The 27,983-nt window shown below is 35.8% G+C and overlaps 6 protein-coding genes and 1 non-coding gene across 9 annotated transcripts in view; 2 read left to right on the top strand and 5 right to left on the bottom strand.

Moving 5' to 3' along the window:
• Positions 1 to 5,241, top strand: part of LOC118742637 (microcephalin) — a 21,534-nt gene extending 16,293 nt beyond the window's left edge. The window contains exons 5-6 of the mRNA XM_036474855.1: positions 3,520 to 3,738; positions 3,835 to 5,241. Of these exons, the coding sequence (XP_036330748.1) occupies positions 3,520 to 3,738; positions 3,835 to 4,197 (582 nt within the window). The 3' untranslated portion in view covers positions 4,198 to 5,241. The remainder of the gene's footprint in view (positions 1 to 3,519; positions 3,739 to 3,834) is intronic.
• Positions 5,242 to 8,181: 2,940 nt separating this feature from the next.
• Positions 8,182 to 12,104, bottom strand: LOC118742636 (elongation factor 1-alpha 1). The gene is made up of 2 exons (XM_036474854.1): positions 11,997 to 12,104; positions 8,182 to 10,256 (listed from the first exon to the last, which is right to left on the bottom strand). Exon 2 carries the CDS (start codon positions 10,238 to 10,240, stop codon positions 8,849 to 8,851), a length of 1,392 nt encoding a protein of 463 aa, XP_036330747.1. The 5' UTR covers positions 10,241 to 10,256; positions 11,997 to 12,104; the 3' UTR covers positions 8,182 to 8,848.
• On the bottom strand, positions 11,028 to 11,101 carry LOC118744064. The gene has a single exon (XR_004993506.1). It is a non-coding gene; the product is annotated as a small nucleolar RNA snR61/Z1/Z11 (small nucleolar RNA).
• Positions 12,105 to 13,183: 1,079 nt separating the features above from the next.
• On the bottom strand, positions 13,184 to 14,057 carry LOC118742635 (proteasome assembly chaperone 2). The gene has a single exon (XM_036474853.1). The coding sequence runs from the start codon at positions 13,950 to 13,952 to the stop codon at positions 13,224 to 13,226; it is 729 nt and encodes a 242-aa protein (XP_036330746.1). The 5' UTR covers positions 13,953 to 14,057; the 3' UTR covers positions 13,184 to 13,223.
• A 3,245-nt stretch (positions 14,058 to 17,302) lies between these two features.
• On the bottom strand, positions 17,303 to 20,956 carry LOC118742634 (transposable element Hobo transposase). 3 transcript variants are annotated; one of them, XM_036474851.1, is made up of 3 exons: positions 20,695 to 20,956; positions 19,094 to 19,196; positions 17,303 to 18,939 (listed from the first exon to the last, which is right to left on the bottom strand). In XM_036474851.1, exons 1-3 carry the CDS (start codon positions 20,803 to 20,805, stop codon positions 17,447 to 17,449), a joined length of 1,707 nt encoding a protein of 568 aa, XP_036330744.1. In that variant the 5' UTR covers positions 20,806 to 20,956; the 3' UTR covers positions 17,303 to 17,446. The 3 variants fall into 3 exon arrangements, with proteins under 3 accessions (XP_036330744.1, XP_036330742.1, XP_036330745.1); XM_036474849.1 differs by lacking the exon at positions 19,094 to 19,196 and having other exon boundaries at positions 20,424 to 20,956; XM_036474852.1 differs by lacking the exon at positions 19,094 to 19,196 and having other exon boundaries at positions 20,695 to 20,804.
• Positions 20,957 to 23,100: 2,144 nt separating this feature from the next.
• LOC118742632 (protein disulfide-isomerase A3) lies at positions 23,101 to 26,176 on the top strand. The gene is made up of 5 exons (XM_036474847.1): positions 23,101 to 23,404; positions 24,472 to 24,559; positions 24,622 to 24,974; positions 25,152 to 25,265; positions 25,331 to 26,176. Exons 1-5 carry the CDS (start codon positions 23,262 to 23,264, stop codon positions 26,094 to 26,096), a joined length of 1,464 nt encoding a protein of 487 aa, XP_036330740.1. The 5' UTR covers positions 23,101 to 23,261; the 3' UTR covers positions 26,097 to 26,176.
• Positions 26,177 to 26,307: 131 nt separating this feature from the next.
• On the bottom strand, positions 26,308 to 27,889 carry LOC118742633 (decapping nuclease DXO homolog). The gene is made up of 4 exons (XM_036474848.1): positions 27,235 to 27,889; positions 27,039 to 27,183; positions 26,744 to 26,978; positions 26,308 to 26,685 (listed from the first exon to the last, which is right to left on the bottom strand). The coding sequence occupies exons 1-4, from the start codon at positions 27,788 to 27,790 to the stop codon at positions 26,413 to 26,415; spliced, it is 1,209 nt and encodes a 402-aa protein (XP_036330741.1). The 5' UTR covers positions 27,791 to 27,889; the 3' UTR covers positions 26,308 to 26,412.
• Positions 27,890 to 27,983: the final 94 nt, after the last annotated feature.

Genomic DNA, 27,983 nt, shown 5'->3' with positions numbered 1-27,983 from the left:
ATGGGAGGTGGTCACCTGGAACGACTTCCTGTAAAAACCTGCAAATCGTGAAGCATCTGGAACGCAACTATTTCATACAAAAAAAACTTGGCGCATTTTCATTTGATCCCTCATTACTTCTTTATTTATCCATAGATTTTCTTCATTAGTAACTTGATTTTTTTTTAACAGAACAGGCTTTAGCACAAATACAAAAATTTAACACAGAACCTGTTATTTTTTAAATTGTTCTTCTGTGAAAGTATTTTTTCATATTTTCATCAAAAAAAACAAAGAAACTGGAATGATTAGTTAATTTGTTTTGTTAGCTTTCATTTGCCGTATTTCATATTAAGATTGTTAAATTTTTTCGTAAGATATACGTGATTAAGTGTGACCACTTTTTGTTTTAAGCTGAGTAACGGTAAATTGAAAACATCTTAGAACTTATCAATAGAATAAAAAATTAAGAAGATTTTCGGAATCAGCGAGCAATCCTTTTTAGGAATTGGATAGTGGCATACATTGAACTTTTTTGCTGTAAACCAGTGTAATTAAGTCAGTTATAGTAATAAATTTGAAATTTTGTACAATTTTCCTAATTACATTTTTTGTTGTGCAATAATATCTGAAAAGTCGAATCAAAGAAACACATCCTTGACATCCTTAGAGCAGACCAGGTTGTGTAATTGTACAAAAAAAAAAGTGTATTCAACAAAAAAAACATGTGGGTAGATACTGGGGTCAATGGTTTATGAACTCCGGAATAATTGTCCGGAGGATGCGTGAAGCTGTACCTTACTAAGTTTTGTTATGTGACACTTGAGAAGTGCATATGCAAAATTTCGTATATGAAAGTTTTGCACATGCAGCTGTGAACATATTTAACGCGTGTTTATCGCGGTTGTAGTATGCATTTAGGCGCTAGGTGTTAGAAGTCGCATAAACAGTGATTCTTCTCCCGTATTAATGCACAAAATGAAGGGAAATTTCAGGCAATGCCATTTAATTTTCGGAACATGACTTACATTCGACAGGCACTTGCAATGAGGCTGAAAATATCTACAGGAATCTGGGGATATTAAACCCAAAACAATCAACCCCACCAAAAAACTATTCTGCAACTGTTCTAGTAAATTTAAAAATTACATTTGCGAAATAAGGCTACATTTACGGAAAACAAATAGTTTGACTACCTTATACAATCCCAAATTGATCACATATAAATAAGATAGCTGACTAGTATTGATAAACGAGGTTGAATAAAACATACACGCCGCCTTTTGCAAATTTTGCACCTAGATATTTATACGTAGATAATACCAATATGCATTTGAATTTTCGTGATAAGAAATTCATGTATGGCAAGCCCATTTGCAAATTTTTAAGCTATTTACTTTGAGTCTATTTAAAATTCATTTTTCGCTGTTTACTTTTTTGATTTTCATTTGTTGTTGTTGTAGCGGTTACCAAGCCCCGCTCGGGTCGGTTCATCTGTCAACGTTTGATTTTCAGTGTTTTGGACCAACTTCAAAAGAAGTAGGGGGTTATTAATTCACTCCCAAAATTGTACATAAATATGTGAGCATTGAGTCGGTTGTTTTTTTGCTTATCACAACAATAAATAAGAATTTTGATTGATTAAATTTAATAGCAAACCCAAAAAAGACGACACCATAAAAATATTGTATTTTTGGGGTATCGACAGAACTTGGAACGAAACTAGTTTCATGCCAGTGTTACTAATATAATAATATGTCGATACCGGAGTAGAAGATCGACCTATCTCGGAAGCCAGTTCGAAAACGCCCTATCTCAAAATTTGATTGAAGGACGCCCATCTCACTCAGCTGCCGATTGAAAAACGCCCTATCTCAGCACGTTTTCAATGTATTTTCAGCTGAGATAGGACGCTTTTGAACCGAATTCTGAGAAAAAGCGTTCTTTAACCAAATTCTGAAATAGGGTGTTCCTTAATAAGATTCTAAAATAGGGCCTTCCTCAACCAAATTCTGAATGGGCGTTTTCGAACTGGCTGCCGAGATAGGTCGAGCTTCCACTCAGTTAACGATAAATTATTGGAGAGTTCATTTTTCCGCCTTATGTTAGAAGTCTTAACTCTTTCCAGGCCAGTCCAAGTATAAAACACGAAGTTCGGCTAAATATTTTTTTTATTTATCGGAAAACAAATGTAAATAAGATTATTGTTTTATTGAAACAGCATAAAATGTCGCAGTTTTTTCAAGTGACAATCCTTGTCAAGATGTGTATAGATCTGGGCCGCTCCGGTTCGTGGGACCGTCCATAAGATGTAATTAAAAATACTTGCTAGGTTCGATACTAATCGTATTTAGTGATAGAATTTTCGTTGGTTTAACAAAAATCGGACTACGCATAAGTAGAAATACATAATAGAAAAATAGTATTACCGATTTGGCACGGTAGTATGGCAAAGAATCAACCTAAAAACTGCCGTCGTCCATGTAGGAAAGATTATATTAATAATTATTATTTTTCACAATTCTATATTTTTATTTACAGCCGGGTGTCACCTCCATTAAACAATAAGAAACGCATAATTGTATCTAGCTGATTTGGAGGACGTGGAGCACAAGTGGCCTAACCCATTTTTTTTGCACACTTACATACCTACTTACAATAATCTAAAATGTAATAAATTTTAAAACAAAAGTGACTTATTCCTTTATTCTAAGGTACAAGGCTACTTAGAGTACCATCATACTAAGGAATAAGCGACCTTTATTTAAAAAATTTATCACATTTGAAACGATTTTAAGAAGTTAATTATGAAAAAAGTGAGTTAGGCCACTTCTGCTATCATGGTCTGTACTTACCGTAAAAATATTCTCTTCTAAAATAATACAATTTCATTGATTTAAAGTCAGTACAAATAGGTGCTTTTTCACCCGTTACTGCATTTTGATGCCGCTGTAAAACTAGTTATATCTACGTAGTATGGAATTTTTATTTCAACTATCCTAAATTAAAAATAAATTTGTTCCGTACAATTTTCCAAACTTATTTGTATTTCACCCTGGAGCAATGCTTTAAATAAGTTTATATTGGTGTGTGGTACAGCGAAGTTCAGAAAGAACTATTTTCATACTATTTTTACACTCAAGTTCAGAGGAAAGTTTAAGAGTTGTGATACACTCTATAGACGAAATATTTAAGTTGAATATTTAATATAAATACATATATTCCACCGATGGTCGATTCTTTTCATGTATTTCATAATATTTTCGTTGTTGCGTGCCTACAAGCAGTAAATAAGTACTCGTATTACAAACATACATTTGAATTTGTTTCGATGTGAATATCAGTATCAGTCGCACTTAATAACCATTAATTGATTATCATAAATAAATATAAAAATATGCACGAGCTCATACACATGTACATACATACATGCTTACATATATTTTAGTGCAAAAAAGTAAATCGCACCATTCATACTTTTACTTCATCCTTATATACTTACTCATCCTTAATCCTCAATAAATTCACTACCATATTTAGGCAATCGCTACTCTTGGTGGCCTGCAACTGAATCACTGTGTTAACGACCATACTACGCATGTGGTGAGTTACGAACCGCGTCGAACGCTGAATCTACTGCGCGGTCTAATACGTGGCCTCTGGATTCTCGATTACAAATGGGTAGTAGACTCACTTAAAGCCGGTTGTTGGCTAAATGAGGAAGAATATGAGTTGAGAGTGTTTTCGCGCGCCGTCGAGGTAAATCAAAATTAAGAAGCGAAATGTTTTTAAATCTTTCTTTTTTTAAGTAATTTTAATAAATTTTCATTACATTCATCTACATACATAAAACAGATTTGTCGCACCGAACGTCAAGCTTTTGGTAATACCTACAAATGTGAACTCTTTACGGATTTAGGTGCCTTTTACATATCATCGCGTTGTGGTCCCATCTCAAAGGAAAATCTAAAAGAGCTGATTGAATTATGTGGCGGCAAAGTGGTCGATCATCGCAAACGTGCTAAATATATACTCGGCGATCCACACAAATCACTCGAAGATAAAGTCTACGTAACTCCATTTTGGGTATTGGATAGCATTACGCAGATGCAAGTGATGCGTCAACAAAAATATAGCTATGCGTCGAATCAAAATCAAATCATGAAGACGCAACCGCAATTGTCACAGGCAAACGACGACGCAGTGGTTTCAACTTAATTATAGATACATAGTTGCGCAGTGTGAAATTAAGGCATTGATAAAGCATCACAAAAATTTTGTTGGCATTTTCACAAAAAATTTGTTAAAATATGGAAATTTTTATGGAGGAATCCACTTAGTAAAATTTAAGAATTATTTAGAACTCATGAACGTTTTCTTTCCATTGCAATTGTAGTAAATAACATTAAAAAAATAATAATAAATTATATAATAGTAAGCTATATCTTTTGTTTTTATGTTAAATCTTGAGTCAACTTGAACACTTTTAGATCTCTACCATTAAGACCTGTAGAATTCAAAAGATCGTTCATGAGATGTGTAGTGTAGATGTGTAGATAGCTATGAGAGAGTTATCGATCTAGCTATTGTTAGTGTACGCTACTTACTACTTGTAATAAAAAATCAGATCCTAAACCGATTTTTCTTAGGGAAAAATCCATCTCAACATACCTCTAGATTCTGTTGAGCTCCATGAAGGAGCCTTAAAAACGTCAACAAGATAAAATTTGATGAAGAGCTGGCAGGAATGTTAAGAAAAATCCTCAATGAGTACGGGATAGTCAACATCATTTACTACATCGAAAACGAAAGGCTCATCCTATTATGCAAGGATTTCAGGTTCATCAATAGGCATCTTTACTGGACTCATATATAAGATCCTAAAAGCGCAGATAACGTAGCGCAAAGCATATGAATACCTTCTGTATACGCTCGATTCTTATAATATGACATGCATAGTAATGGAGACCAGTAACTTAAGCCTAGAACGTACAATTGCCACATATGTATATCAGTTTCATGAATCGGTGAATTCCGAGCTCTTTAGTAGGATGATGAAACGCTACCCGTAAGTTTCGGATTCTCACATTTTTTAAATGAAACGCATGGGGCTAAGTGTTTGTTCGAGCTTCTCAAATTTTTAATGTGCGGCATGAATTGATCACACAAATGAAGTGGCTTACGTAGCTTCCGAATCGCATCTGTTTTTTTCCGAGAAGCCTTTTCAGCGCAGGTAATATTTAAATATATGTATATTTTTAGTATTGGGTTTTTGCCACGCCCAGTAGAAAGCATAAATCTGAAAAACGGCGAAGATTGGCCCTACTCTTCACTGGGGCCTCCCTCTTCTTGCTACCATCAGCGGGTTCCAAGTTGAATATTTTCAGAGCTGGAGCGTTGGTGACCATTCGAACGACATGGCCAAACCAGCTGAGCTGTTGTATTTGAATCCGCTGCACGTAAATCTTCCGCAAATTATTTCTCTCGAATACTCCAAGAGCCGCCTAATCGGATGTTTTCATAGTCCATGCCTTTGCGCCATATACCAGCACGGACATGATGAGTGACTTTTAATGTAATATAAATGTTTTGGGTGTAACAGAAAGGGGGACCGCGAACTACAAGATCTGTTTTATCCCTATGATGGTTCCTAACCCTAGCGGCCCAAGCTCCTCCCTTATGAAAACTAAAAGTTTCTTTGTAGACGAAATCTAATATTTTTATTCTTTTATTGTAGTGTAAACCATATTTTTATAAAAAATTAGCGGAAAAAAATTTAATAAAAATCTTTGTATTTATTGTGAAAAGTTCTCTGTGCAAATACTTTTTTCCGGAAGTGCCTTTTTCGACCTCTAATGACCTGCGAACTTCAAAGGAAGAATCCATTTCTTCCGGCCAGTTTAACTCACTTGTGGTCGAAACCGTTTATGGAAGAAAACCGCAACAAGTTTGCAAAAATTATCAGAATTAACGGTATTTTATAGGCACATGAAACTTGCACTTCATGCTGCTACAATTTAATGGGATGGCTTACCTATGCTATTTTGTTATTAACATAGGCGTAGATATGTAGAAATGTATGCACCAAGTATAGGCACATACAATTTAGCAATAAATTAAAGTTCAGCTAAGCTGAATGAGCTAATTTTTGAATTTCACAAGCTTGTGTTTATTTTATTCACAGAACCAATGTGCAATGACTAAACATTTGCTATAATGGTGGTGGTAAACTCATATATCGTCACCTGAAATGCAAAAGGCCGTAACTAACAGTTAAAAAACAAATGTGTGGTGCATCATAATAAATCAATAAAATTTTGAATTTTTTTATTAGTTACGGCCTTTTATATTTCAGCAGGTGAAGATATGTATGTGTGTATATGTATGTAGACGTATTTATTCACGTGTGGATATACATACACTTTTGCATATTTATAGCAAGTACTTTCATTTACATATTACATTGTAATTACTGATTTAATTCTTTTTATATGAATAAGAAAAATGCCATGTATGCGTAGCTGGAAACACAGTTTTTCTGTTCGCTCGCTTTAGTCACACCCCCACAACAAAGAACAAACACGGTATCTTACAAGTAAAGCTCGTACATTTTATGACTACTACTTCCTTTTATATTCAACTTTCATCTCAAACTTTTCTATGGTTAAATGCCAGGACCTGTTGGTGCTGTTGTATCTATCTTGTCGGTAGTATTTAATGTTCGGTTTCACCGGTATTTAAGACTTCTTTATTTGTTTAAAATTGAGCTCTACGATCAAATAAAAAGATTTGACTTCAGTGATCCAATTTGGAAAAACTTATTTTAATTCAAAGTCTATTTCCCCTAAATGTTCAATGTAGCTACTTGAAACTTTCACCGACTTATACTCGAATAACGGCATAAAAAAACTCTTCGGAAATGCAACATCATAACATTTTTTTCAAATAACGAAAAAGTCATCAAATACGACACGCCACTGCACAGCACAGTGCGGTTTGGCCTTAAACAAAAGCTCTGAACATTTTTAGTGCATAATTTCAAAAATTCCAAATTTTGAGTTGTCACTTTTGAAGACATAACCAGAATATCGTTGAATTGATTTAATATCAATTGCAAAGTTTTATACAGACAAGACTAAAAAGTAGAAAAATAAAATAAAATATACAATTTTTAATATACCACGTTTTTATAAATGGACTAAAAAGTAGAAAATAATTTTTCTCACTCCCTTAGAAATTGTTTTGATAACTTTTGATTTTGAAATTTAGCAATGTCATTACCTATAAACAATTTATGAGATGGAAATGAGAAAATTAATGCTTTTTATTATAAAATAAAAAATACATTTGATTGCAATTTGGACACATGAAGCGCCTATAAATATGTAATATTTTCGAAACACTTCCAATTTTTATGTTAAAACTTTTTTTCCCCCACAACACAATGCGATATTGATCATTAGATTACGTACCTACCTTGTTTATGGGTGCGTTCAGAAATCCATCGAGCCAAAGTATCTAGTCTCTTTTGTAACTAAACTATAATTAATGGCCTTTCTATATTAAAGTAACGATATGTATGTACATATTCAGGCCTTTTCTGATTAGAAACTCCCTGGGAGTTTTCTCTCCTTTCTCTTTCCTATGTGTCAAAATGCTATTTCGAAGTTCGAATTTCCTCCTCCCAAATTTTCGGGGAAAACGCTACACTCTGCAAGTTAATTATTGGAGGATTTCCTCTCGGAAAAAAGAAATTTCCGAACAAACTCCCTGGGAGTATTCAGGATTGGACTGATTATGTAAAAATTCTCACCTCATTTGCATAGTATTTATGCATATATATCATTTGCAACAAAACTTGAAGCTCCAAATTACATCATTTTTACCAAATCTTTCGCAATAAAACTAACTTTTTGTTAGCTCATCCACCAAAGTGGAGTTTTATAGACCTTTATTGAAAATCATTTAGTAATGTTTACAATACTAGGGTATTGTTTCATCTGTGTGTAGCTGTAAATTGTTGATGTGTTTTACACAAATACGTGTATCTTCACGGATTTTGTACTTCGAGTTGCTGTTAAAATCTATGTATGTATAAAATTTGTGCTGTCCAAATTAAATGCACTTTTGATTCCACGAAATAAATCATAGAAATTGGGTGAAAGCTAAGGCGGTGAAAGCGAAATAAAAACAATAAAAATGCGCTGGTCAAACAAGTGGAAATAAACCGAGGGAGAGGAAATCAACTGAAAAAAAACAAATATTTCAATTCACGTCGCTGTTTTAAATACAATACAATCCAATTTGAGTTTTTTTTCGTTTTTTTTTCTTTATAAAATAAGAATACAAAATTTTAGATTAAATTTTTTTAAATAGTGGTTCCTTTTATATTATGTTTTTGAGTGTTCGTATGTATGTATATAAGAAGCAATAGTAGTCTTGTGCTCTAAACTCTACAGAGAAGAGATGGAATGAATTCCAACAAATAATTAAACATTATAGTAATAATAAAATTAAAGATACAAATGCTGTTTTGCTTAAAAAGATGTTCCGTATTCCTGCCGTCTTATATGGGAAATGGCTAGTGTGCGATTTTATGTGCGTTGTGTATGTTCGCCAATTCCTCCATGTGTTTTGATTAGACAGCGCCGAGGGCACACGTTCGTTTCCTACGAAACTCTTTTCGATGGAAGCAATGGAACTTTTGATTAACCATTAATGTTAGATTCAGTTGGAACACCGTTCCGCGTTTCTTGCTGTTATTGGTTTGTCGACTGTTACTTCTGCTGTTGGAATTTAGTAAGATGTTGTTGTTGCTATTGATTTTAATATTAAATAGTTGTTGGTCTTTATCGTTGTTAGAACGCAGCTACTTCTTGCCCTTGGTGGCCTTTTCGGCGGCCTTGGTTACCTTACCACCGGAGGCATCCTTGAAGTTCACACTCTTGATGACACCGACAGCGACAGTCTGTCTCATATCACGCACAGCGAAACGACCCAATGGGGGGAATTCTTGGAAAGACTCAACGCACAATGGCTTGGAGGGAACCAAGTTGACGATGGCAGCATCACCAGACTTGATGAATTTGGGATTCTCTTCGGTGGTCTTACCAGAACGACGATCGACCTTCTCCTTGATTTCAGCGAATTTGCAGGCAATGTGAGCGGTGTGGCAATCCAACACTGGAGTGTAGCCATTAGCGATTTGACCAGGGTGGTTCAACACAATAACCTGGGCGGTGAAATCAGCAGCGCCCTTGGGTGGGCTAGCCTTTGAGTCACCAGCGACGTAACCACGACGCAATTCCTTAACGGAAACGTTCTTAACGTTGAAACCAACGTTGTCACCGGGCACGGCCTCGGTCAAAGCTTCGTGGTGCATTTCAACAGACTTAACTTCAGTGGTGATGTTCGCTGGGGCGAAGACAACAACCATACCGGGTTTCAGCACACCAGTTTCAACACGACCGACTGGTACTGTTCCGATACCACCAATTTTGTACACATCCTGCAATGGCAAACGCAGGGCCTTGTCGGTTGGGCGAGATGGGGGAAGGATGGCATCGAGGGCTTCGATGAGGGTCTTGCCTTCACCGTTACCTTCCTTACGTTCGACCTTCCATCCCTTGAACCAGGGCATGTTGGTTGATGGTTCCAACATGTTATCACCGTGCCAGCCAGAGATTGGCACGAAAGCAACAGCAGCTGGATTGTAACCAATCTTCTTGATGTACGACGACACTTCCTTCTTGATTTCCTCATAACGAGCCTCGCTGTATGGTGGCTCAGATGAATCCATCTTGTTGACACCAACGATCAATTGTTTCACACCAAGTGTGAAAGCGAGCAGAGCGTGCTCACGAGTCTGGCCGTTCTTGGAGATACCGGCTTCGAATTCACCAGTACCGGCGGCGACAATCAACACAGCGCAATCGGCTTGTGATGTGCCAGTAATCATGTTCTTGATGAAATCTCTGTGGCCAGGGGCGTCGATGATGGTGACGTAGTATTTGGCAGTCTCAAACTTCCACAAGGCGATATCAATAGTGATACCACGCTCACGTTCGGCCTTCAATTTATCCAAAACCCAGGCGTACTTGAAAGAACCCTTGCCCATTTCCTGGGCCTCCTTCTCGAACTTCTCAATGGTACGCTTGTCGATACCACCGCACTTGTAGATCAAGTGACCGGTGGTGGTAGACTTGCCGGAATCGACGTGTCCGATAACGACAATGTTGATATGAATCTTCTCCTTACCCATTTTCCTTTCTTATGAGCTGTGCAACATAAATAACACATCGAGGGGTGGTGGAATGTTTTACACGTATTGGAAGGTTCATTGGATGATAAGCAGGTATTTAGGTGAAAAGGAAGAAAACAAAAAGGGAAAACAAATCTTTCGTTAGCAAACACTATTTGGGACTAGTAAGATATATTAGCATTAATATTAAATATATAAGTATGAGGTATTCATGTAGGCATTTTTCAAAATACAATTTGCAAAATTAGGGCCTGTTCGAGGCACATCATAAAAGGGGCAATACTGCAGCACTGATGAAAATTTGCAATACTATTTTCATAATGCGCGCATCACTGCGGTTGTGATTGCATCTCGAACAAGCCCTTAATGTGTTACTTTAACAAAAGTAAACAAGGTAAACTTTTTTAATTATGAACTGGACATACATATGCACTCACTTTTTCAGTCTGAGGTCAGTAACAACAAAATCTTCGTTTACCGATGAATCTGCAATATGAAGCATCGGCATCGGCAACGAACACAAAACTACAGTCCGAATAGCCTTGCTACTTTGCTGAAGAACATAACCTCAACCTGACAACGTGGTTGCACACATGTTGCTACGTACTTGAAAATTAAGGTTAAATTTTCCCATGCCAACTTTGGTATAAAATGAATTACAACTTGTTCATTGGGAAGTGAATGTAATGTGGAAAATGCAAAACATGCAAAAGATAATTTTCTTTGATTAATATAAGTATTTTGCAAATTGTTCAAAGATAATGAGAAGATAATCGTTTTCGAGGCTTTATCAGTGGTTTTGGTATTTTTTTTATCGTCAAAATTATTCAGTAGCAGAACTGATAGAAGTCATCATGAAAGACTGGAAAACGATTGCTTTTGTCAGGTAATCGAAAAAAAAAAAATGTGCATCTGGAACGAAATGGCAGTTCGTGGAATGTACATAAATTACTCAAATTGCATGCGTCATCATCGTACGATTTGTGTAATTTATTATGGCTTAGGCGATATGAATAATCATATCAATTTTAAGTTAAATATTGCAAATACCGGCGTTCTAGGGTCACAAATGCAACTCCAGATATCAAAAAATTTCCAGTAAGCGGCACGAAAAAAAAACCGAGTCGGTAAAAACTCGGTGACCTAGCGGCCATCTTGGAAAATTTATACATCGAAAATGAAAATTATAGACACCGAGCCAGAATTTATTAACTACCCCCAATTTTAAATTAGTTTAATGTTGTGCAATAAAATACGAATATTACCGATTTCTATAACATATGGCAAAATTCACTTGGTTAATTTATTTCAACTTCGGAACTGGCGCCGCCATTTTGAATTTTTCATCGAGTAGAGAAAACTCCGCCCAGCCCCTCCGGAAACCGTTCTGGAAAAGCTAAATCAACTCATTACTAATTTCCTTTGCAATTCTCCGATTTCAAAAATAGCGCATCCATTTTAAAGCAGCCAATGAATGAAAAATTACTAATAGACTATCCACGCCACGTGTTTTCAATTTCTAATCGGCATACCACTTTTCTTCACTCCTGCCGACATATGCATTCCACACTTTTGCTGCCAAGTCACCCTCATTACACACTTCCGTCGAAAATTCCGATTTCAAATGCACAATTATTTTTTTGTTTACTGGTGGTAAACAAACAAATATTTTTGTCACTTTATCCAGATACACACTTGTTTATTCGAATTGCACCTCACTTGTTAAATTTTTTTGTTTTACAAAATTACAACTTACTTTTTAAATAAACTGAATCGAGAAATCACAGAAGTCTATGCTGATCCGCCAACAGACTTGAACAAAGTGAACGAGAAACTCGTCGTGAACGAAAGATATGCCCCGCTTCGTCTTTCCAGTGACACGTTGGTGTAAGGGCTGCCATTGCAGGTTTTACATTCCATAAAAGGTACTAGTAACTTGCAAATATTTTAAATTAATTTTATTTTTATTATTTTTTAATTTTTGGTTCTTCGTTGTAGACTATGCGTAACAGTACTTTTCGCTAACATCATTGTTATATTTCATAGAAACAAGTCTTATATTTGATATAACCATTTCTACCTATAATTATAATTATTTTATTATACCAATGTGGGTGTTCACACTTGCCTGGTTATCGGGTTCCAAATTATTGTTCTGTAACTGCCGTCCCTAAATTGGCGCGTTAAGCGCCAAACAACTGCCAAATGCTCATTGAAATATAAGTTCATAATCCAAGCTCCTTCATTTTTTGTTTATAATTGTGAAAATTTTTTGATATCGAACACTACTTTTTAAATGCAAAAGTTCCCAAAATTGCGCCTCTGCATTGGAACCTCCGAGCTTTCCAACTGGAAAATACGAAATATATTCTCACTGTTGGTACGACTTTGAAGGGTGACACAAATGCGAACAAAATTTTATTAACTAATCTACTTATCATCCACTTCCGTTACATTACCACCCAATAGACCTTATCACCAAAGAACGTAAACCTATAAATTGCCTTCTTTGGTTTCACTTCTTCCGCGCGTAGAGACTACACGCACTGAGTTTTTTGCTGAGTGGCATTTTTTAATTCGAAAAAAATTATAATTAGTTTTTGGGGAAGCTAATGGTCTGATTATGTATATTTCGAATAACTTCGCATAAACTTCAAACTGCAATTTGGTATGTATTCCATTACCCAGAAATTAGCAGAACTTTTAAAAACTTTACGATCTGTTGAATTTAGATTTCGCTTCACATTTTCTTAAGTTACATTTTTATTGCACTGGTACAAATAGTTATGCGAAGTATGCATAATCAGACCTTAAGTATGCATAAATTACCGCTACCTTTCCTCTATGCACCTTTGAAGTAAACGAGCGATATGATGTATTTATTTAAAATATGTGCATATTATGCACATATGTACATATGTATGTGTATTAAAAATGCGAGTATTTAAACCAAACCATTTTTATTGCATAAAAAGTCTTAAAACTAGAAAATAAAAGCAGTCACTTCATTTCCAAAAAGTAACTTCCAAGACACAGGAACAGTCAACTTTATAGCGTTGTCCTCTGTTTCTAATTGCAAAAAGGTCGAACACAAATCATTCAACTCTCGTACAATTAGCGTGGCATCTGTCGAATTATCGCCTTCCAATACATAACGAAATAGTAACATTACAGGTACTTGCTTTTCTTGCAATAAGCGGAACAACTGCAGTCCATTACCGCCACCAAAAATCATCTCTCCTTTAAATTCTATCCACTTTACATTCGCCAACTGGGCTTCATGACTTTTGCGGAATGCATCAGAGACACAGTACTCATATGGAGATGTTCCAATTTCCCGTTTCTCAAATCCAAAACTAGCACCAAGTATTACTACCCTTTGGGCCTGCTGCACTAACTCAGCTAAATAATTATGCAAACTTTGTGCATGACGGGATATAAGTGGTGTTCGAAATTGTATTACAATCAATTTATTGTTGGCACATTCATATATTTCGCAGGCAGCTACTCTTTCGTCCGGCTCATGTTGGTAAGCTGAAGGGCCAAAGACTGGAATCAACGCTGGATGCATGAGGCTTCCCACTCGTTTCATCTTCTTGGACGCAATCAACAAGTCACACGCCAGTTGAGCGGCATTTCCTACACATATACTGGGTATTATGACCGTGCAGTTTTTTACGTCCAGGCAATCTCTATTTTTTAATTGCAGCATAGTCAAATAAGATTATTGTAAACAAAACAATATTCAGCTCGGTAATATTTGAAAGTAATGCTAGCTCTGTTTGATTTCGTCCTACAAACGACAGCTGTTAACGAATTGCCACTCAATTCAAATTGGATATAGAAATGTCAACCACTATAGGGCAGAGATGGAAGAGTAGGTACAATTGTACCTTTTTCTGACTTTATTAACCAAAAGTACATTCGGTACATTAAGCTAAATTTAGGTACAATTAGACGATAGCCAAATAAATATACATATTCAAGGCTACGTTGCTCGGGAAAAAATTAAAAAAAATGTTTGTGACATGTCATTGTGACAACAAGAAATCTTTGCAGAGGCCATGGCACAATATGCCTTGGCAGAGGCCAAGTTCCTTTATTAAATTCTTTGCGAACAGAGCAAAACTCCACACCTTTGAAGGGATTTCTAGCAAAGTGGTTACACTGAATGTGTGTCAATTTCAATTGTGAATGAGTTGAAAGTGCGGAAGTACTTAAAGGGGGAAATATTTTGGCCCAATTCAGATGGCCTCTTTAAGTAAGAATTGTTGATTAACTTCCACGATTCATTTCCAGATCATACATATTGTAAAAATGTGCATGGATTAGTGAAAAAGTGTACATATATTGATATTGCCAAGACAGTATTGGCTGGTGTAAACCCTAAGTTACATGTAAAAATCGTCAACATATAAAAAAAAATAACGGAACCAGGAAGCTCTTTAATTTTTTTTTTTCATTTTATTCCAGCTTCTGATTGCTATACGTAAAAATTAAAAGCTTAACTTTTAAAGAATTTTGGAAATCCGCATTACTTTTAACAAAAATATTTTTAATTGCAATATAATCACAGTTTCATCTTAATTTTTTTCCTACTGCAACTAAACGATTTGCATTAAAAACTGTTCATACTTACAAGTTTTGCTAAAGAACTTACCGCAGATCCCCACAGGCAAACACCGATGGCCTACTGTCATTTTGACGAGCAATATGATTGCAAGTTTTTGTGTGTGGGCACTTTGATGTGCTGAAATAAGCATTTGCCACGTGACTCCAGCAGATAACATTCTCTCAATTTCGGTGTTTAAAAACATTTAAATCTTAAAAAAACTTGCTGAATAATTTCATAAAACGCAATCATACATAATCCAACAGAGAACAGATTCTATTTTGATTTAATATCAAAATTTCATCCATGCTACCACCTTTCTTTCAAATGAAAATATGGCTGTCAAACTATCAAATTGCCTACATAGATGTCAAGCAATAAGCGCTGACATATATTGCAGCCCATGAGAAATAGGCGGTCTTCATTGGAAATATATTTTGTGACATGGTTATCACGACATCAGTGTTTTCCTGTGGAGACAGGGCCTTATTCATAATTCCCTAATTCCAAATAGTGATGAAACAAAGAATAAAACTACTTATCGATATAAGAGCTGCCACGTGATATAGTTTCGATACAATTATGTATTAATGTACGACCGCAATAGGCGACGCGACACGACACTACACAGCGCGGCAAAATATTCTTTGCATGGATTCTTATGGAGCATACCGCACTACGCTGCAGCGGAGCTACGCGACGCGACGCTGCACGGCAAAGTTGACCAACTAGGCAAAAATGTCGCGCCGCGTGGTGTCGCGCAGTTCCGGTGCCGCATAGTGCGGTATACCCAACGGAACGACATAACATTTCGTAGTCTATTTTTATAGCCCAATTCTGTATCGGTGACAAAAATTTGTTACTGACAAATTTAAACTTTTTCATAGATTTTTCCGTAATAAAGACTGTGACAAGAATTTGTCAGTGATACAGAATAGAGCCGTAAACTTGAAGAAATTGGATTTAGAATTGTGAGTCAATGTTCTTAACATTACATCAGCGTCACTGGCATTCATCTTGTTTGAAGTCTTTGACACAAATAAATTAAAACTTTTGCAGCGAAGTGCCGCGCCGCTGCAGTTTCAGTGCGGTATACCACTAGCAGAAAAAAATCTTCAAAATGACGACCAAATGATCAAACTGGCAACACTCGTTGGGAAGTTCACGAGCTAGTTAGTTCAATGCACTAGGTCATTGAGTTGATCGAACGAACTAGTTCGAAATTTTAAATGAGTTATTTCGAGCCCTAACCGCCAAAATAACGTAAGCGACATTTTTTTCAAAATTTTCTTTTTGATGCAGAAATATTCCTAGAGCTTCTAGATACATTTCTGCATCAAAAAGAAAATTTCGAAAAAAATGTCGCTTACGTTATTTTGGCGGTTCGGGCTCGATTTGCTCCAAGTTGCCGTTTTTTAATTTTACTTATATTCATTTATACATACACAACATGATACAATAATTTTTAGAAGGTAGTTTCACTTCTTCTTCTTATCCGCCATGTTAGCTATCTGACAGAAAACGTGTTTCGTATTTTTTGTTGTACCAACTTTTTCAAAAAAAAAATCCAGCTTTTGACGTTGGAAAAATAAAACAAAGAAAAGCCAAACATATAAGTAGAGAAATTTTCGAAAATTTTGTAATAATTTTCTTCATAAAAAATTAACTGCTGCTTTCGTGGATATTGCAACACACGGAATAGATGTAAGGACACAGCTATAAGAGCCAGCGCACACCACAGACTTTATCGGCCGCCTATTTAAATGATATGGCTCGCTTGAAATATGTACGTGAAGATGTATGGAGGTGCGCACATTACACCAGCTTAATCGCTCTGACCAATAAGTTGTGATGCAATGGAAAGACTAGCGAGCACATCTAAATTGGCGGCCGATAAAGTCCGTGGTGTGCGATGGATCTAATCCATTATAAACAAGAAATATTGCTGTCATATTTTCATTTTTATGATTTTTATTCATGTGATTAGCAGTGGCAAAAATGTATGTATAAAATACGTATATTTATATTAAAAATTAAGTGATCAGTTATGAAACATATAAATCTTTACATGTTCTGTTAAAAAATATTTAAAATAACAAGCGATAATCCCCAAGTTCTATATCGTAGCAGTGGCAACATTTCGTGTTTGTCACAGACACGGTTTATGTCAAAAATTTTTAAGTGAAACTACCTTCTAAAAATTATTGTATCATGATACACAATATACATAAATCCGAATTCAAGACTTTCGGCAAAAATTAAAAAAAATATTCTCTACAAAGTTTTATTAGAATCGAAAACTTTTTAGTTACAATTTCTAGAAATTATCTGCGTACCAGACTACGCATGTTTAAGCATTCTTATTTTAGTTATATCTTCTTTTTTCATATAAAAGCATCTGTGCGACATTTCTATTATAAAATTCATAAAATTAAATGAAAACTCAGTAATTTTCTTTTAACGCACCGCCACTGCGATTTGCTTGAATTAAGCGTCATTTTTCACATACGATTACTCGATTTTCCGTTTTATTTTTAAAGATCTTTACTATAATGTTTCTGACGGCACTTGTAGATACTGCCAATATAGAAGTATTATATATATGGTTTAATCGCTTCGTACGTTTCCATTGCATTGCTTTGAGTTTTAGATCCGATATAACCAATGTTTTTGTGTATAAATAATAGTTGATCAATGCTTTCACTTGAAATCTTTGCTTTTCCTCCCTCCAAAATTTCACCTAAACTTAATGCTGCACATCCATATTTCGTGCAACTGGATGGTATATTTAAAATCTGACGGGAAACATGTCTTAGCAATGGTAAATCCAGTGCATTTTTCCAAAAATCCAATAAGTCGGCACATTCTGCTTCTATTTCGAAATATTTCTGTAGCTCATTATCAATCTCGTTATCATTCAAATTCATATAGTCGTGGCTTTGCAAGTTTACATTATTGGAAACTGAAGGCAAACCATTAGTATCGATACATCCGGCATCTGACTGCATCAGCAAGCCCACATCTCTCTCTTGTTGTTTTAGGTCTTCCAGAAGTAATTTGACTGCTTTTCGAGACTTTGTTAGTTGCTCTTCAGTTAAAATATGTTTATTTTTGTATTGTGGATTAAGGAAGAATGCTATATAATGCACAATATCGGGTTCCATTCTTTGTTTTAAGATGGCTCTAGCGATGGCTTTTAGTTCTGATATTACATCAGAATCCCGTGGGCAATCAAAACAGAATTTTTGCAGCTTATCATACCACAAACAATATTCTGCTATAACCGGTGAAGTTTGTGAGCTCAGGATATCGAAACATTCTTTAAAGGGCCTGAAAAATGAAATAACACGATCCAAGAGATGAAAATTAATGTCGGCGATCTCTTGCCACTCGTTTCGCTCCATTAATGCTTGTTCAATTTCATTATACATGGTAAAAATACTTGACAGTGTACGATATACGGAACTGAATTTTTCGGTCTCCTTTGGTTTCTCAGGAATAGACAATATGTTATTTAACTCTGAGTTTTCGTATAGGCTGACCAAACATCTTGAGGCTTCTATAAGTTCCTTAACTTCTTTAATGGTACTGTTGTCCAAAGCATCTTTCATGAACAGCGTTATGTTATGACAGACGCATGAAATTCGTTTGTAGGTGCGAAAAGCCTCAATAAATGTCGTTGAGTTTTCAGTTACGATCATACCTTGGTTTAACTTATCTTTGATTTGAAACTCATTCAGTATGTCCATAACGAAATAGTTGATTCTAGCGGAAGTTTCTACCGCAGACGATGTAAACTCTCGTGTTCCCAGTAAGCTTGATTTCAAAATAAAATCATCATTAATGTAATGAGCGGTTAAAGTCAAGAAACTACGTTTCGAACATTCATCGATCAATGTAGCTGTTGAAAAGTTAACTTGATTATTTGATAGAATGTATTCTAATTGATTCTTAATATTGAAATATTCGGTCGGAATGAGACTGTTAATCAAGATCGGGCGAGTAACCAAAATTTCCTCAACGTTTTGCTTCCCATATTCTGCACCGATATTTATTAAAGCTTGGGCGAATTTCCGAAAACCATCACCTATGTATAGAAAAAAGATTTAACTATAAAATTCATTTACGATTATTTTGTAACAGTATACATATATATGGTGGCCCTGCAAATCTATTAGCATTTTTGTATAAATAAATATTACAGTTAAAGTAACTTTATAAATTTATAAAACTGCATTTACCTCGAGTGTGAATGTGGTATAAGTTACAGCTTTCTGAATTATTGCGAATATAGAGCGTGTCAGACGTGGCAATATTTTTCGTATGCAATATATTTCGAAAAGGCTGTCAAATTGAGAAATTTCAGAAAGCAGTTGCATGAGCAGTCACAACTTGCATGTAAAGTGTCTTTCGAAAGAGGTTTTTTATTTTCGAAAGGCGAATTCCAGATTCTGTCAACACCACCTTGTATAAATTCGCCTTGGCAAAAACAAAATACATGCAAGACGAATAAGTCAGCTGATTTTACAACACCACCGTGTATAAATTCGCCTTGCACCGTCCATTGCGTCACCGACACCGTCACCTTCATTTCCAGCGGCAACGGTGCTTATGCGGCAAGTTACACACTATCCGAACACCATTGCGCCCGTAAAATCGGAAACTCACTGCTGCTCTTTGCAAAAATTGCGTTTTTACTTTTCTTTTATCCTATTTTACATTTCTTATTTAAATAAATCCGAAAATTTTCACAAACTGAACAAATTTTAGTTAAAATATGCAAACAAAACACAGAATAGGTCACTTGACGCATAAGCATAAGCAAAGTTGAAAGTTGAGCTATTTTGTGCGACACCGTCACCGTCAGCTTTGTTCATGTAACTTACTTCATACAAATACACCAGTTCAACTTTGTGCTGGTGATGGTGACGGTGGCGCAATGGACGTTATGTACTTCACTTTTAGGAAATGCAATGAATGCGTGACATGAAATTGATTTTTAATAGCTGAAATACAATGCCGGCGAACGGCGAACTCACCACAGCGAAATTCGCGCTGTCAAAATTAGAACACCCGCAAGCATATGAAATAGAACACAGCCAAAGCGAAATGCGAAGTTCGCTTGGCGGCGTTTCATGGCGATAGATTTATTTCTATCGCCCTGCTGGGCGATGACAGCTGTGCGTGCCAAAGGTGACCGTATTTGTTTTTTGCTTTCAAAGTTTTAAAAGAAAACAACCTAAACACGATTTTTTTTTGTTGTTTGAAAAATATAGTTGTGGATTCGTTAAATCTGGCTTGAAACAAATTATTTATAATAATCTTTCTTTGTTTTACAATTTATATTTGTTATCATTTCCTCATTTCTAAATATGGTTTAGTTTTTTCTAAATATGGTCACCCAAATTATAAAGGCGACCAAATGGGATCAGCTGTTTTCGCTACCGCTCTAATTCTGTTTAAGTAGGCGAAATAGTTGGGCGAACGGTGAACGACAGCATCGCCCAGTTCGGCGAAATTTGCCGGTCGCCGGTATTGTATTTCAAGCATAATGGCTGGAATTTTACATACCTTCCGTAGTATTAAGAGATATTAAATCTTTTGAGATAAATTCCAACTGTGATTTCAATATATCTTCCTTTGTCTTACTAGGCAACATGCTACGGATAAAGCTTGAAACACTTTGTGGTGCCGGTAGATGTTTTGGCGAACTAATTGCTCTTGCACGCATGCAACGATGGCGCAACAGGCTGCCAGTACCGCTCCTCGGCGCATACGACAAAATCTCTTCGCAATGGTTACAACGTGCAAAGCTTTCCACAGTATCCAAAAATTTTATTACTTGAAAGTGCTTCCATACAGAACTGCGCACAGAAGTAGGAGTAAAAAACGAGTATCTTTTATCGTTGCTCTTGAGATCGAGTTCTATTTCCAATTTCCGCTTATTGCTCATGGCTAATCCAAGTTTACAGTCCAGTTATTACAATAAAATTCACAACGCTTAAGTCCGCACAAGGTTTTATTAAACTATATAAGATTCGTATGGGAACTGTTCGTGCCTACTCACGCACGAAGTCGTGACATGCGTGTGGATTGCTGCCAGATCACTGAAAAAAAAACTAAGCATTGGAGAGATTTTTGTTTTAAAAGGTAGCTCTGCTCCATGGTACAATAATTACAGGTATTGTCTTCCCAGAGAGTTTTGCTTCACATCGAAATTCGTTTGAAATGGAGTGAGCCATACAAATTTTTGAATTTATTTAAAAGCAAATGTTTTTTCCGGCTTTTGCAAATTAAATAAGTTCTCTGCAAGATGGTTTGTTTAAAAAATATCCCTTTTCCCTAGCAGTAAACGTTTTATGTTGGCAACAATGATATTTTTTAAATAAGGCAGATCGGAATATGCGCTCTCTGGGAAGACAATACCTGTATTTATTGTACCATGGCTCTGATCCAATAGCTCTGATCCAGTACTACATGAACTTACAGGATTTTACACGAACTTGCAGGAAGTCGCAGGAAAAATGTTCCCGTACTCCAAAATTCTCCAAAATCCTGTAAATGGTAGCGACTTTTGGAGAGTTGTGTAGAGAATGAAGTTGCAAGCTTTTACCCAAACTTTTTCTTCTGGTAAAATCCTGAAAAGTGTCAAGAAATCACTGGTTGACGTTTTTACAGGAAAAATGAATTTTTTGTTCCCGTACTTTTTGTTGTTACTCACTTTTTACTCTCACTTCAGAGAGTAATTTTGCTGTTTGACAGTTTTACAGGATTTTTCACGAAAAGTATTGGATCACAGCTAAGCATTTTTCTTGTAAACACGTCAAGCAGTGATCGCTTGACACTTTTCATGACCAGAAGAAAAAGTTCAGGTAAAATCTTGCAACTACATTCTCTACGCAACTCTCCAAATATCTCTCTCATTTACAGGATTTTGGAGTACGGCAACATTTTTCCTGCAACTTCCTGCAATTACGTGTAAAAACCTGTAAGTTCATCGAGTACTGGATCAGAGCCAAAATCTTGCAACTTCAGTCTATACACAACTCTCCAAAAATCGCTCTCATTTCCAGGAATTTGGGGTACGGAACATTTTTCCTGTAACTTCCTGCAAGCATTGTTATTAAAATAAAGTTAAAAAAAAAGGCAAAATATGCATTGAATTTAATGAATTCCTGCGTATAAATGCCATTTTAGTATTTCAAAGCGTTTTGGTCAATAACTTCTACGCTTAGTAGAACTTTTTAATCAATACTTTTCGTGTAGAATCCTGTAAAAATGTCTAACAGCAAAATTACTCTCTGAAGTGAGAGTCAAAAGTGAGTAACAACACAAAGCACGGGAACAAAAAAAGCATTTTTCCTGCCCTTGCGACTTCATTCTCTACACAACTCTCCAAAAATCGCTCTCATTTACAGGGTTTTGGAGGAATTTGCGAGTACGGGATCATTTTCCTGTAACTCAGAGCTGGTGTGTTCCAAGGCACATTAAAAAGGGAGCAGCATTAGAGGAAAAACAACAAACTTTGTGTATTTTGTTGTTGGCTTCGTACTGTAAAATGTCAAAAAAAAATAAACAAAATTTGATATTTTAGAACAATATTTAAACAAAAATCACAATTCATGGGCTACTTCGAATGAAAATCAAAATAACCCTGATACCGCTACCTCGGTGCGTTCAGAAAGCGTTTCTCAGTAAAAATTATGATTCAATAATTGATACGCCTTGGTAAAAATGCTCAAAACAAATAAATTCACACAGGTGTAGAGATAAGAGTATTTATTGCACTACATGTGTGTATATTTCCATTTTTCCCATGCTACCGAAGTATTCGTATACTCTTTGAATAAGTGTATATCAACATAAAATATTTTAGTCAACAAAGGAACATTCCTCATAAAAAAAGTTATTGTTGCAAAATTTGTGAATTCATCAGTTTACAAGTAATTTTCTCCAAAAAAATAATAGCCAATCAGAGGTAGCCAACACAAAGTCAATGAGAATGTCCCTGCCAGATCTTAGTAAATTAATGACAAAATATTTAATTGTATTAAATACTTTTTTCAAAGGCAATATTTAGTATTATCAAAAATATATAATTTTTCAGCGTTGTATTAAAGCACATTTATGTATTAAAGCACATCAGTATAGACCGATTTTTAGTAAAATACTTTTCGTTCCTGTGCAAAAAATGCACGAAAGTGGTAGCACTGTAGACGATACATACATACGTACAACTCTACACTAGAAATCAATTATTTTGCGTTCATCATCCAAAGCCGGTAGATGCGCGTGGAGTTAATCCTTTTACCTATAGTATTATTTTAACCAGGAGATTAACAAACCGTGATCAACAATTGAAATTGTAATTATAACAAAACAACGAGGATCCAGTAAAGTGAAGATATAATGCATAGGTGTTTAGCGGTTCTCTGCCTCTATGTGGCATTGGTTGCTGGCGCAGAACAAGATGTGCTGGAATTGACGGATGACAACTTCAATTCTGTGTTAAAAGAACATGAAACCACATTGGTTATGTTTTATGCGCCATGGTAAGTTGGGATTTTGTTTTGTGAGTAAATATATTTATGGTTTTAAAAGGTCATTGCTACTGGCAAAGTTTTTTATAACACGTCACCTTTTTCGGGAGCCATTTTTAATTTTGTTTGTGGAAAGTCTCCACGTTTTCGGTATTTTCTTCATTCCATGACATTCCTTTCATAAAGGATGAATAAAGAGTGTCACAATAAGCCGTGTTGGTGAATTAAAAGAGATTAAACCGGGTAATCATTGTTTCCTCTAGGAAATCTTGTAAAACAAACTTAAGGTGGCGTCAGTACATATATATCAATACATCGTTCCTTAAAATACGCGTTAAGTTTTCTGAGGGAATTGTTGATAGATAGCTAAAACACCTAAAGCCGATTTTCTCTAAAGCCAACCACCTGCATTTCCTGTTGTACGGGAACAGGGCTAATATTCGTTCCTTTTTGTTTTCCGGATATCCGGTCAATATCTGTTTATTTGGTTATATTCTAAAAAATGTTTGAACGGATTCGTGAAATTATTCTCAAAATTACTGAATCTATTGAGTTGCAAAATAGCCAATAGAACACTTCATTAATACTCTAACGATTGTTGTATTATTGGAACACCATGAATTCCAAAATACAAAGCATCAGTATATTTTGTTCCTTAAGTGTTGTAGATTTCAATGTCCAGCTTGCGCAATTTGGACAGTTCCATCTTTTGGGTTCAGAAATAAAGAGGACTTGCTTTGCCATTCTAAAATGGTAGAGTGCAATTCTCTCTAACTCTAATTATCGCATTGTTCTGTTCCATACTCTTAAAACACTTACAGGAAGAGGTTAAACATACGCACATTAACTTTTCAGAATTCATTAAACAAAGCGCAGTCAAATTGCGATAAGGTTAACAAATAGAGATAAGAACTTGTTCTAGCTAGCATCATTTTTTTTTGGCACTAGTTAATTTATGGTACATAAAGTACACAAAAATTCGATAAGATCGTTTCTCTTTACAAGCATTTTTTCCGATTTCACTTAGTACTTGTACAGAAAACAACACTTCATTGCATGTTTTTTTTTTTTTATTTTAGGTGTGGGCATTGTAAAAGACTGAAACCAGAGTATGCCAAAGCAGCTGAAGTTGTGAAAGATGATGATCCCCCTATTGCTTTGGCAAAAGTGAGACCATATAATACTTTTTGCTTTGAAAATGTACATATCTGCTATTACAATTTGAACAGGTTGACTGCACAGAAGCCGGAAAAGAGACATGCAGTAAGTACTCTGTCAGTGGTTATCCCACACTGAAGATATTCCGTGGCGATACCGTTTCGCAAGATTACAGTGGACCTCGCGAGGCAAATGGTATTGTGAAGTATATGAGAGCTCAAGTCGGACCTGCCTCTAGAAATATAAAATCAGTCGATGAATTTACCAAATTCCTTGATACGAAGGACACAACTGTATTTGGATTCTTTGAAGATCCAGATGTAGCTCTAGCTAAATTGTTCCTGAAATTTGCTGATACAAATCGCGAGAAATATCGTTTTGGTCATAGCAGCGATGCTGACGTGCTTGCCAAATATGGAGAAACGTAAGTGAGAAAGAGATGAAAACAAAAAAAAACCGAAGACTGATTCAAGACTTTTTTACAATCTTCTGTAATTATAATCTAGTATATTTTATGTACATATATTCTAAATAATAAACTATTTTTATTATATTTAATATAATTTAAAAATTACATTTTTTTTTCATTTATGCTACACAGTGAAAAAATTGTTCTCATCCGTGCCCCACATCTAGCGAACAAATTTGAGGAATCGAATGTTAAGTTCGAGGGATCATCCGAATCTGACTTGAGTGTGTTCATTAAAGAGAATTTGTAAGTTTTTGATAATATTTTTTGTTTGAAAGAACGTTTCGTAAGATGTAAATTATTTTTTATAGCCATGGTTTGGTCGGTCATCGTACACAGGACTCTGTACGTGATTTCAAAAATCCACTTATTGTTGCTTACTATTCTGTTGACTACGTTAAGAATGCCAAGGGTACGAATTATTGGCGCAATCGTGTCCTCAAAGTGGCAAAAGAGTTCTCCAATAAAGCTACATTCGCTGTTAGTGCTAAGGACGATTTCCAAAATGAATTGAATGAATATGGTTATGATTTTGTTGGCGAAAAACCAGTAATTCTAGCACGAGATGAAAAGAATCTCAAATATGCACTGAAGGAAGAATTCTCCGTTGAAAATCTCAGAGACTTTGTCGAAAAGTTGCTTGATGGTGAACTTGAGCCGTACGTGAAGTCTGAACCCATTCCAGAGAGCAATAATTCTCCCGTAAAAGTTACGGTTGCCAAAAACTTTGATGAAGTCGTCATAAATAATAACAAAGACACATTGGTGGAATTCTACGCACCTTGGTGTGGACACTGTAAAAAATTGGCACCAGTATATGACGAAGTGGCTGAAAAATTGCTTAATGAAGACGTAGAGCTTGTCAAAATGGATGCCACTGCCAACGATGTACCACCTGAGTTCAACGTTCGAGGATTCCCAACACTTTTCTGGTTGCCTAAAGATGCAAAGGATAAACCCGTTGCTTACAACGAGGGCCGTGACGTAGATGACTTCATCAAGTATATTGCTAAACATGCTACAAATGAACTCAAAGGATTTGACCGCAGTGGCAAACCTAAGAAGACCGAACTGTAGAAGTTAAAGCTGAAATTAGTTTGAATTACGGCGTGGAAGTGAGGTAAATAGTAAGCTGTTGGAAGTCGGTATATAAAAAAGTTTAGGAGTATCCATGTGCAAACTTTCCATTATACACATTTAAAGATTCTACTTTTATTAAGGTCGTTAATAGCAGGCGCTTAAAAGGTTTTATTTCATTCACTTAAGCGTTATAAAAGGCGATCAAAACATTTCTTTTTTTATTTCAATAAAACATAGAAATAACTTAAAATCAGTGTTTTATTTAAACTTAGGACTTAATTACCTAACACTACATATGACGTACATACATATTTCAAATGTTTACGGTAACCGTGTCCGCTCTCTGTAAATTTATTCGTTCTTCATTGATTACCGGCGGCTTAGGATGCATAAGTTCTATGAAGTAGTCTGGCAGAAAGGAATGCTCGCTTTTGCCTTTTATGTTTTCAAATGTTATGGTGCCCCGATTGGAGTTAAAGTAAAATTCAAAAACGGTATATGGACAGTTCACATCGGTCATTAATGAACGTACGCGATTAAAAAATTCTATTAGAAACGTAACGCACATATTTGGTGTCCAATGATTCTATTAATGAAAATATAATTTAAAACTTTTTACAAACTAATGGAATCTAACGTCATACCATTCCTTGCTTGGGCAGAGAGCGCACTTCAGTGTGTTCGATGCGGTCTACCAGACCATATTCATTCCGCAGTCCAACGTAGATGTCTTGAATACCAACTAAAAATGATTGGCACCACCAATTGCGGGTTTTATGACGATTATAAGACTGAATTTGATTTCGGTTCAAGTTTCCCTGTCGTACTTTTACTTCGATGAATTTCAAATTTTCCAAACAAGTAGTTGTATCCCCATCTCTGAAGATTGTTACTACATTACATTGAAAATTGGTGTAAAAAATACTTTGAGGCACTTACAGAAGAACGGGTTGTTCACTAATAATTCCATCCATTTCAGCACCATAGAGCAGTTCAAAGCCGGCAAGTTTTGTTTTAAATACACAAGAAAATTCGCTGCACTCATCAACAGGCCCTTTGTCGTCCGGTTCGAGAAATGGTGATTCTAAAGGTGATTGCTAGTTAAAAAATTGCTGTAGTCCATTTGATTACATACCCGATAGACAGTATTGTTCAAATTTAAAGCCCCAGGAAGCAAATGCTCGCTGTTGCTCAGTTTCTTGGGCACGTTGAAATTTTTCCTGCTCTGTGTCACGCTTGCGCAGATAGAAGGTCCCATTGAAACGTGTAACCACAATAGACCAATCACTTCTGAATTCATAGGGTGTACTCATTAATAAACGTAAAAGCCCGCGCCAGCACACAAACTCGGCATTAAGACTTCGTTGAGAAGTTTCAGAAGCCGTCAATGGCTTAGTGAGACGGTCGCGATGGTCGAAAATAAATTTGAAAATATGATCGAGCCCCTCGTCATAAACTGATTCGGGCTTTTTAATTGCTAGATGCAGGCCTTCATTGAGGTCAAGAGGGAATTTTTTAGCTGCTGGCGGCTTGTAATAGCGTAATTGCTGTGCTGAAGGTTCATATTCTCGTAAAGTTCCTCCTACTACACTAAAATATCCAATCGGTCTAGGTTTTTCGAATTGTGGAAAAGGTAAGGTTTCACCTCGATTTGGTCTCACTCGTAAACCTGTGCTGGATTTTGGAAACATTTTTTAAACTACGGTAAATATTTTATCAAACCAAAATAAAGCTTTCCCGTGTAATAATGGAGACAGCAACCCACCGATACCATTTTGCGTCACTATCGATTGCATTGTTTTCGACAACAATTTTAGGGCCCATTCCAAAGCGGCCTATTCCAAACTGCACATTAACATCGTTATCGACGTCTTCGACTCCATG

The sequence above is a fragment of the Rhagoletis pomonella genome, unplaced genomic scaffold, assembly GCF_013731165.1.
Source record: "Rhagoletis pomonella isolate Grant_MI unplaced genomic scaffold, Rhpom_1.0 Rhpom_scaffold_00007, whole genome shotgun sequence".
Lineage (NCBI taxonomy): Eukaryota > Metazoa > Arthropoda > Insecta > Diptera > Tephritidae > Rhagoletis > Rhagoletis pomonella.
The sequence above is the reverse complement of the archived record's forward strand: the minus strand, read 5'-3'. Positions and strand labels throughout refer to the sequence as shown.

Bases quoted from the DNA above. Each gene is read 5' to 3' on its own strand.
- LOC118742635 (XM_036474853.1), bottom strand. From the start codon at position 13,952: ATGCTGCAATTAAAAAATAGAGATTGCCTGGACGTAAAAAACTGCACG.
- LOC118742632 (XM_036474847.1), top strand. From the start codon at position 23,262: ATGCATAGGTGTTTAGCGGTTCTCTGCCTCTATGTGGCATTGGTTGCT. The intron at 24,975-25,151 runs GTAAGTGAGAAA...TATGCTACACAG, and splicing joins CTTGCCAAATATGGAGAAAC to TGAAAAAATTGTTCTCATCC. The intron at 25,266-25,330 runs GTAAGTTTTTGA...TATTTTTTATAG, and splicing joins GTGTTCATTAAAGAGAATTT to CCATGGTTTGGTCGGTCATC.
- LOC118742634 (XM_036474849.1), bottom strand. From the start codon at position 20,805: ATGAGCAATAAGCGGAAATTGGAAATAGAACTCGATCTCAAGAGCAAC. The intron at 18,940-20,423 runs GTATGTAAAATT...TTCTATACATAG, and splicing joins ATCTCTTAATACTACGGAAG to GTGATGGTTTTCGGAAATTC.
- LOC118742633 (XM_036474848.1), bottom strand. From the start codon at position 27,790: ATGTTTCCAAAATCCAGCACAGGTTTACGAGTGAGACCAAATCGAGGT. The intron at 27,184-27,234 runs GTATGTAATCAA...AATCACCTTTAG, and splicing joins TGAACAATACTGTCTATCGG to AATCACCATTTCTCGAACCG. The intron at 26,979-27,038 runs GTAAGTGCCTCA...AACAATCTTCAG, and splicing joins AGTGAACAACCCGTTCTTCT to AGATGGGGATACAACTACTT.
- LOC118742636 (XM_036474854.1), bottom strand. From the start codon at position 10,240: ATGGGTAAGGAGAAGATTCATATCAACATTGTCGTTATCGGACACGTC.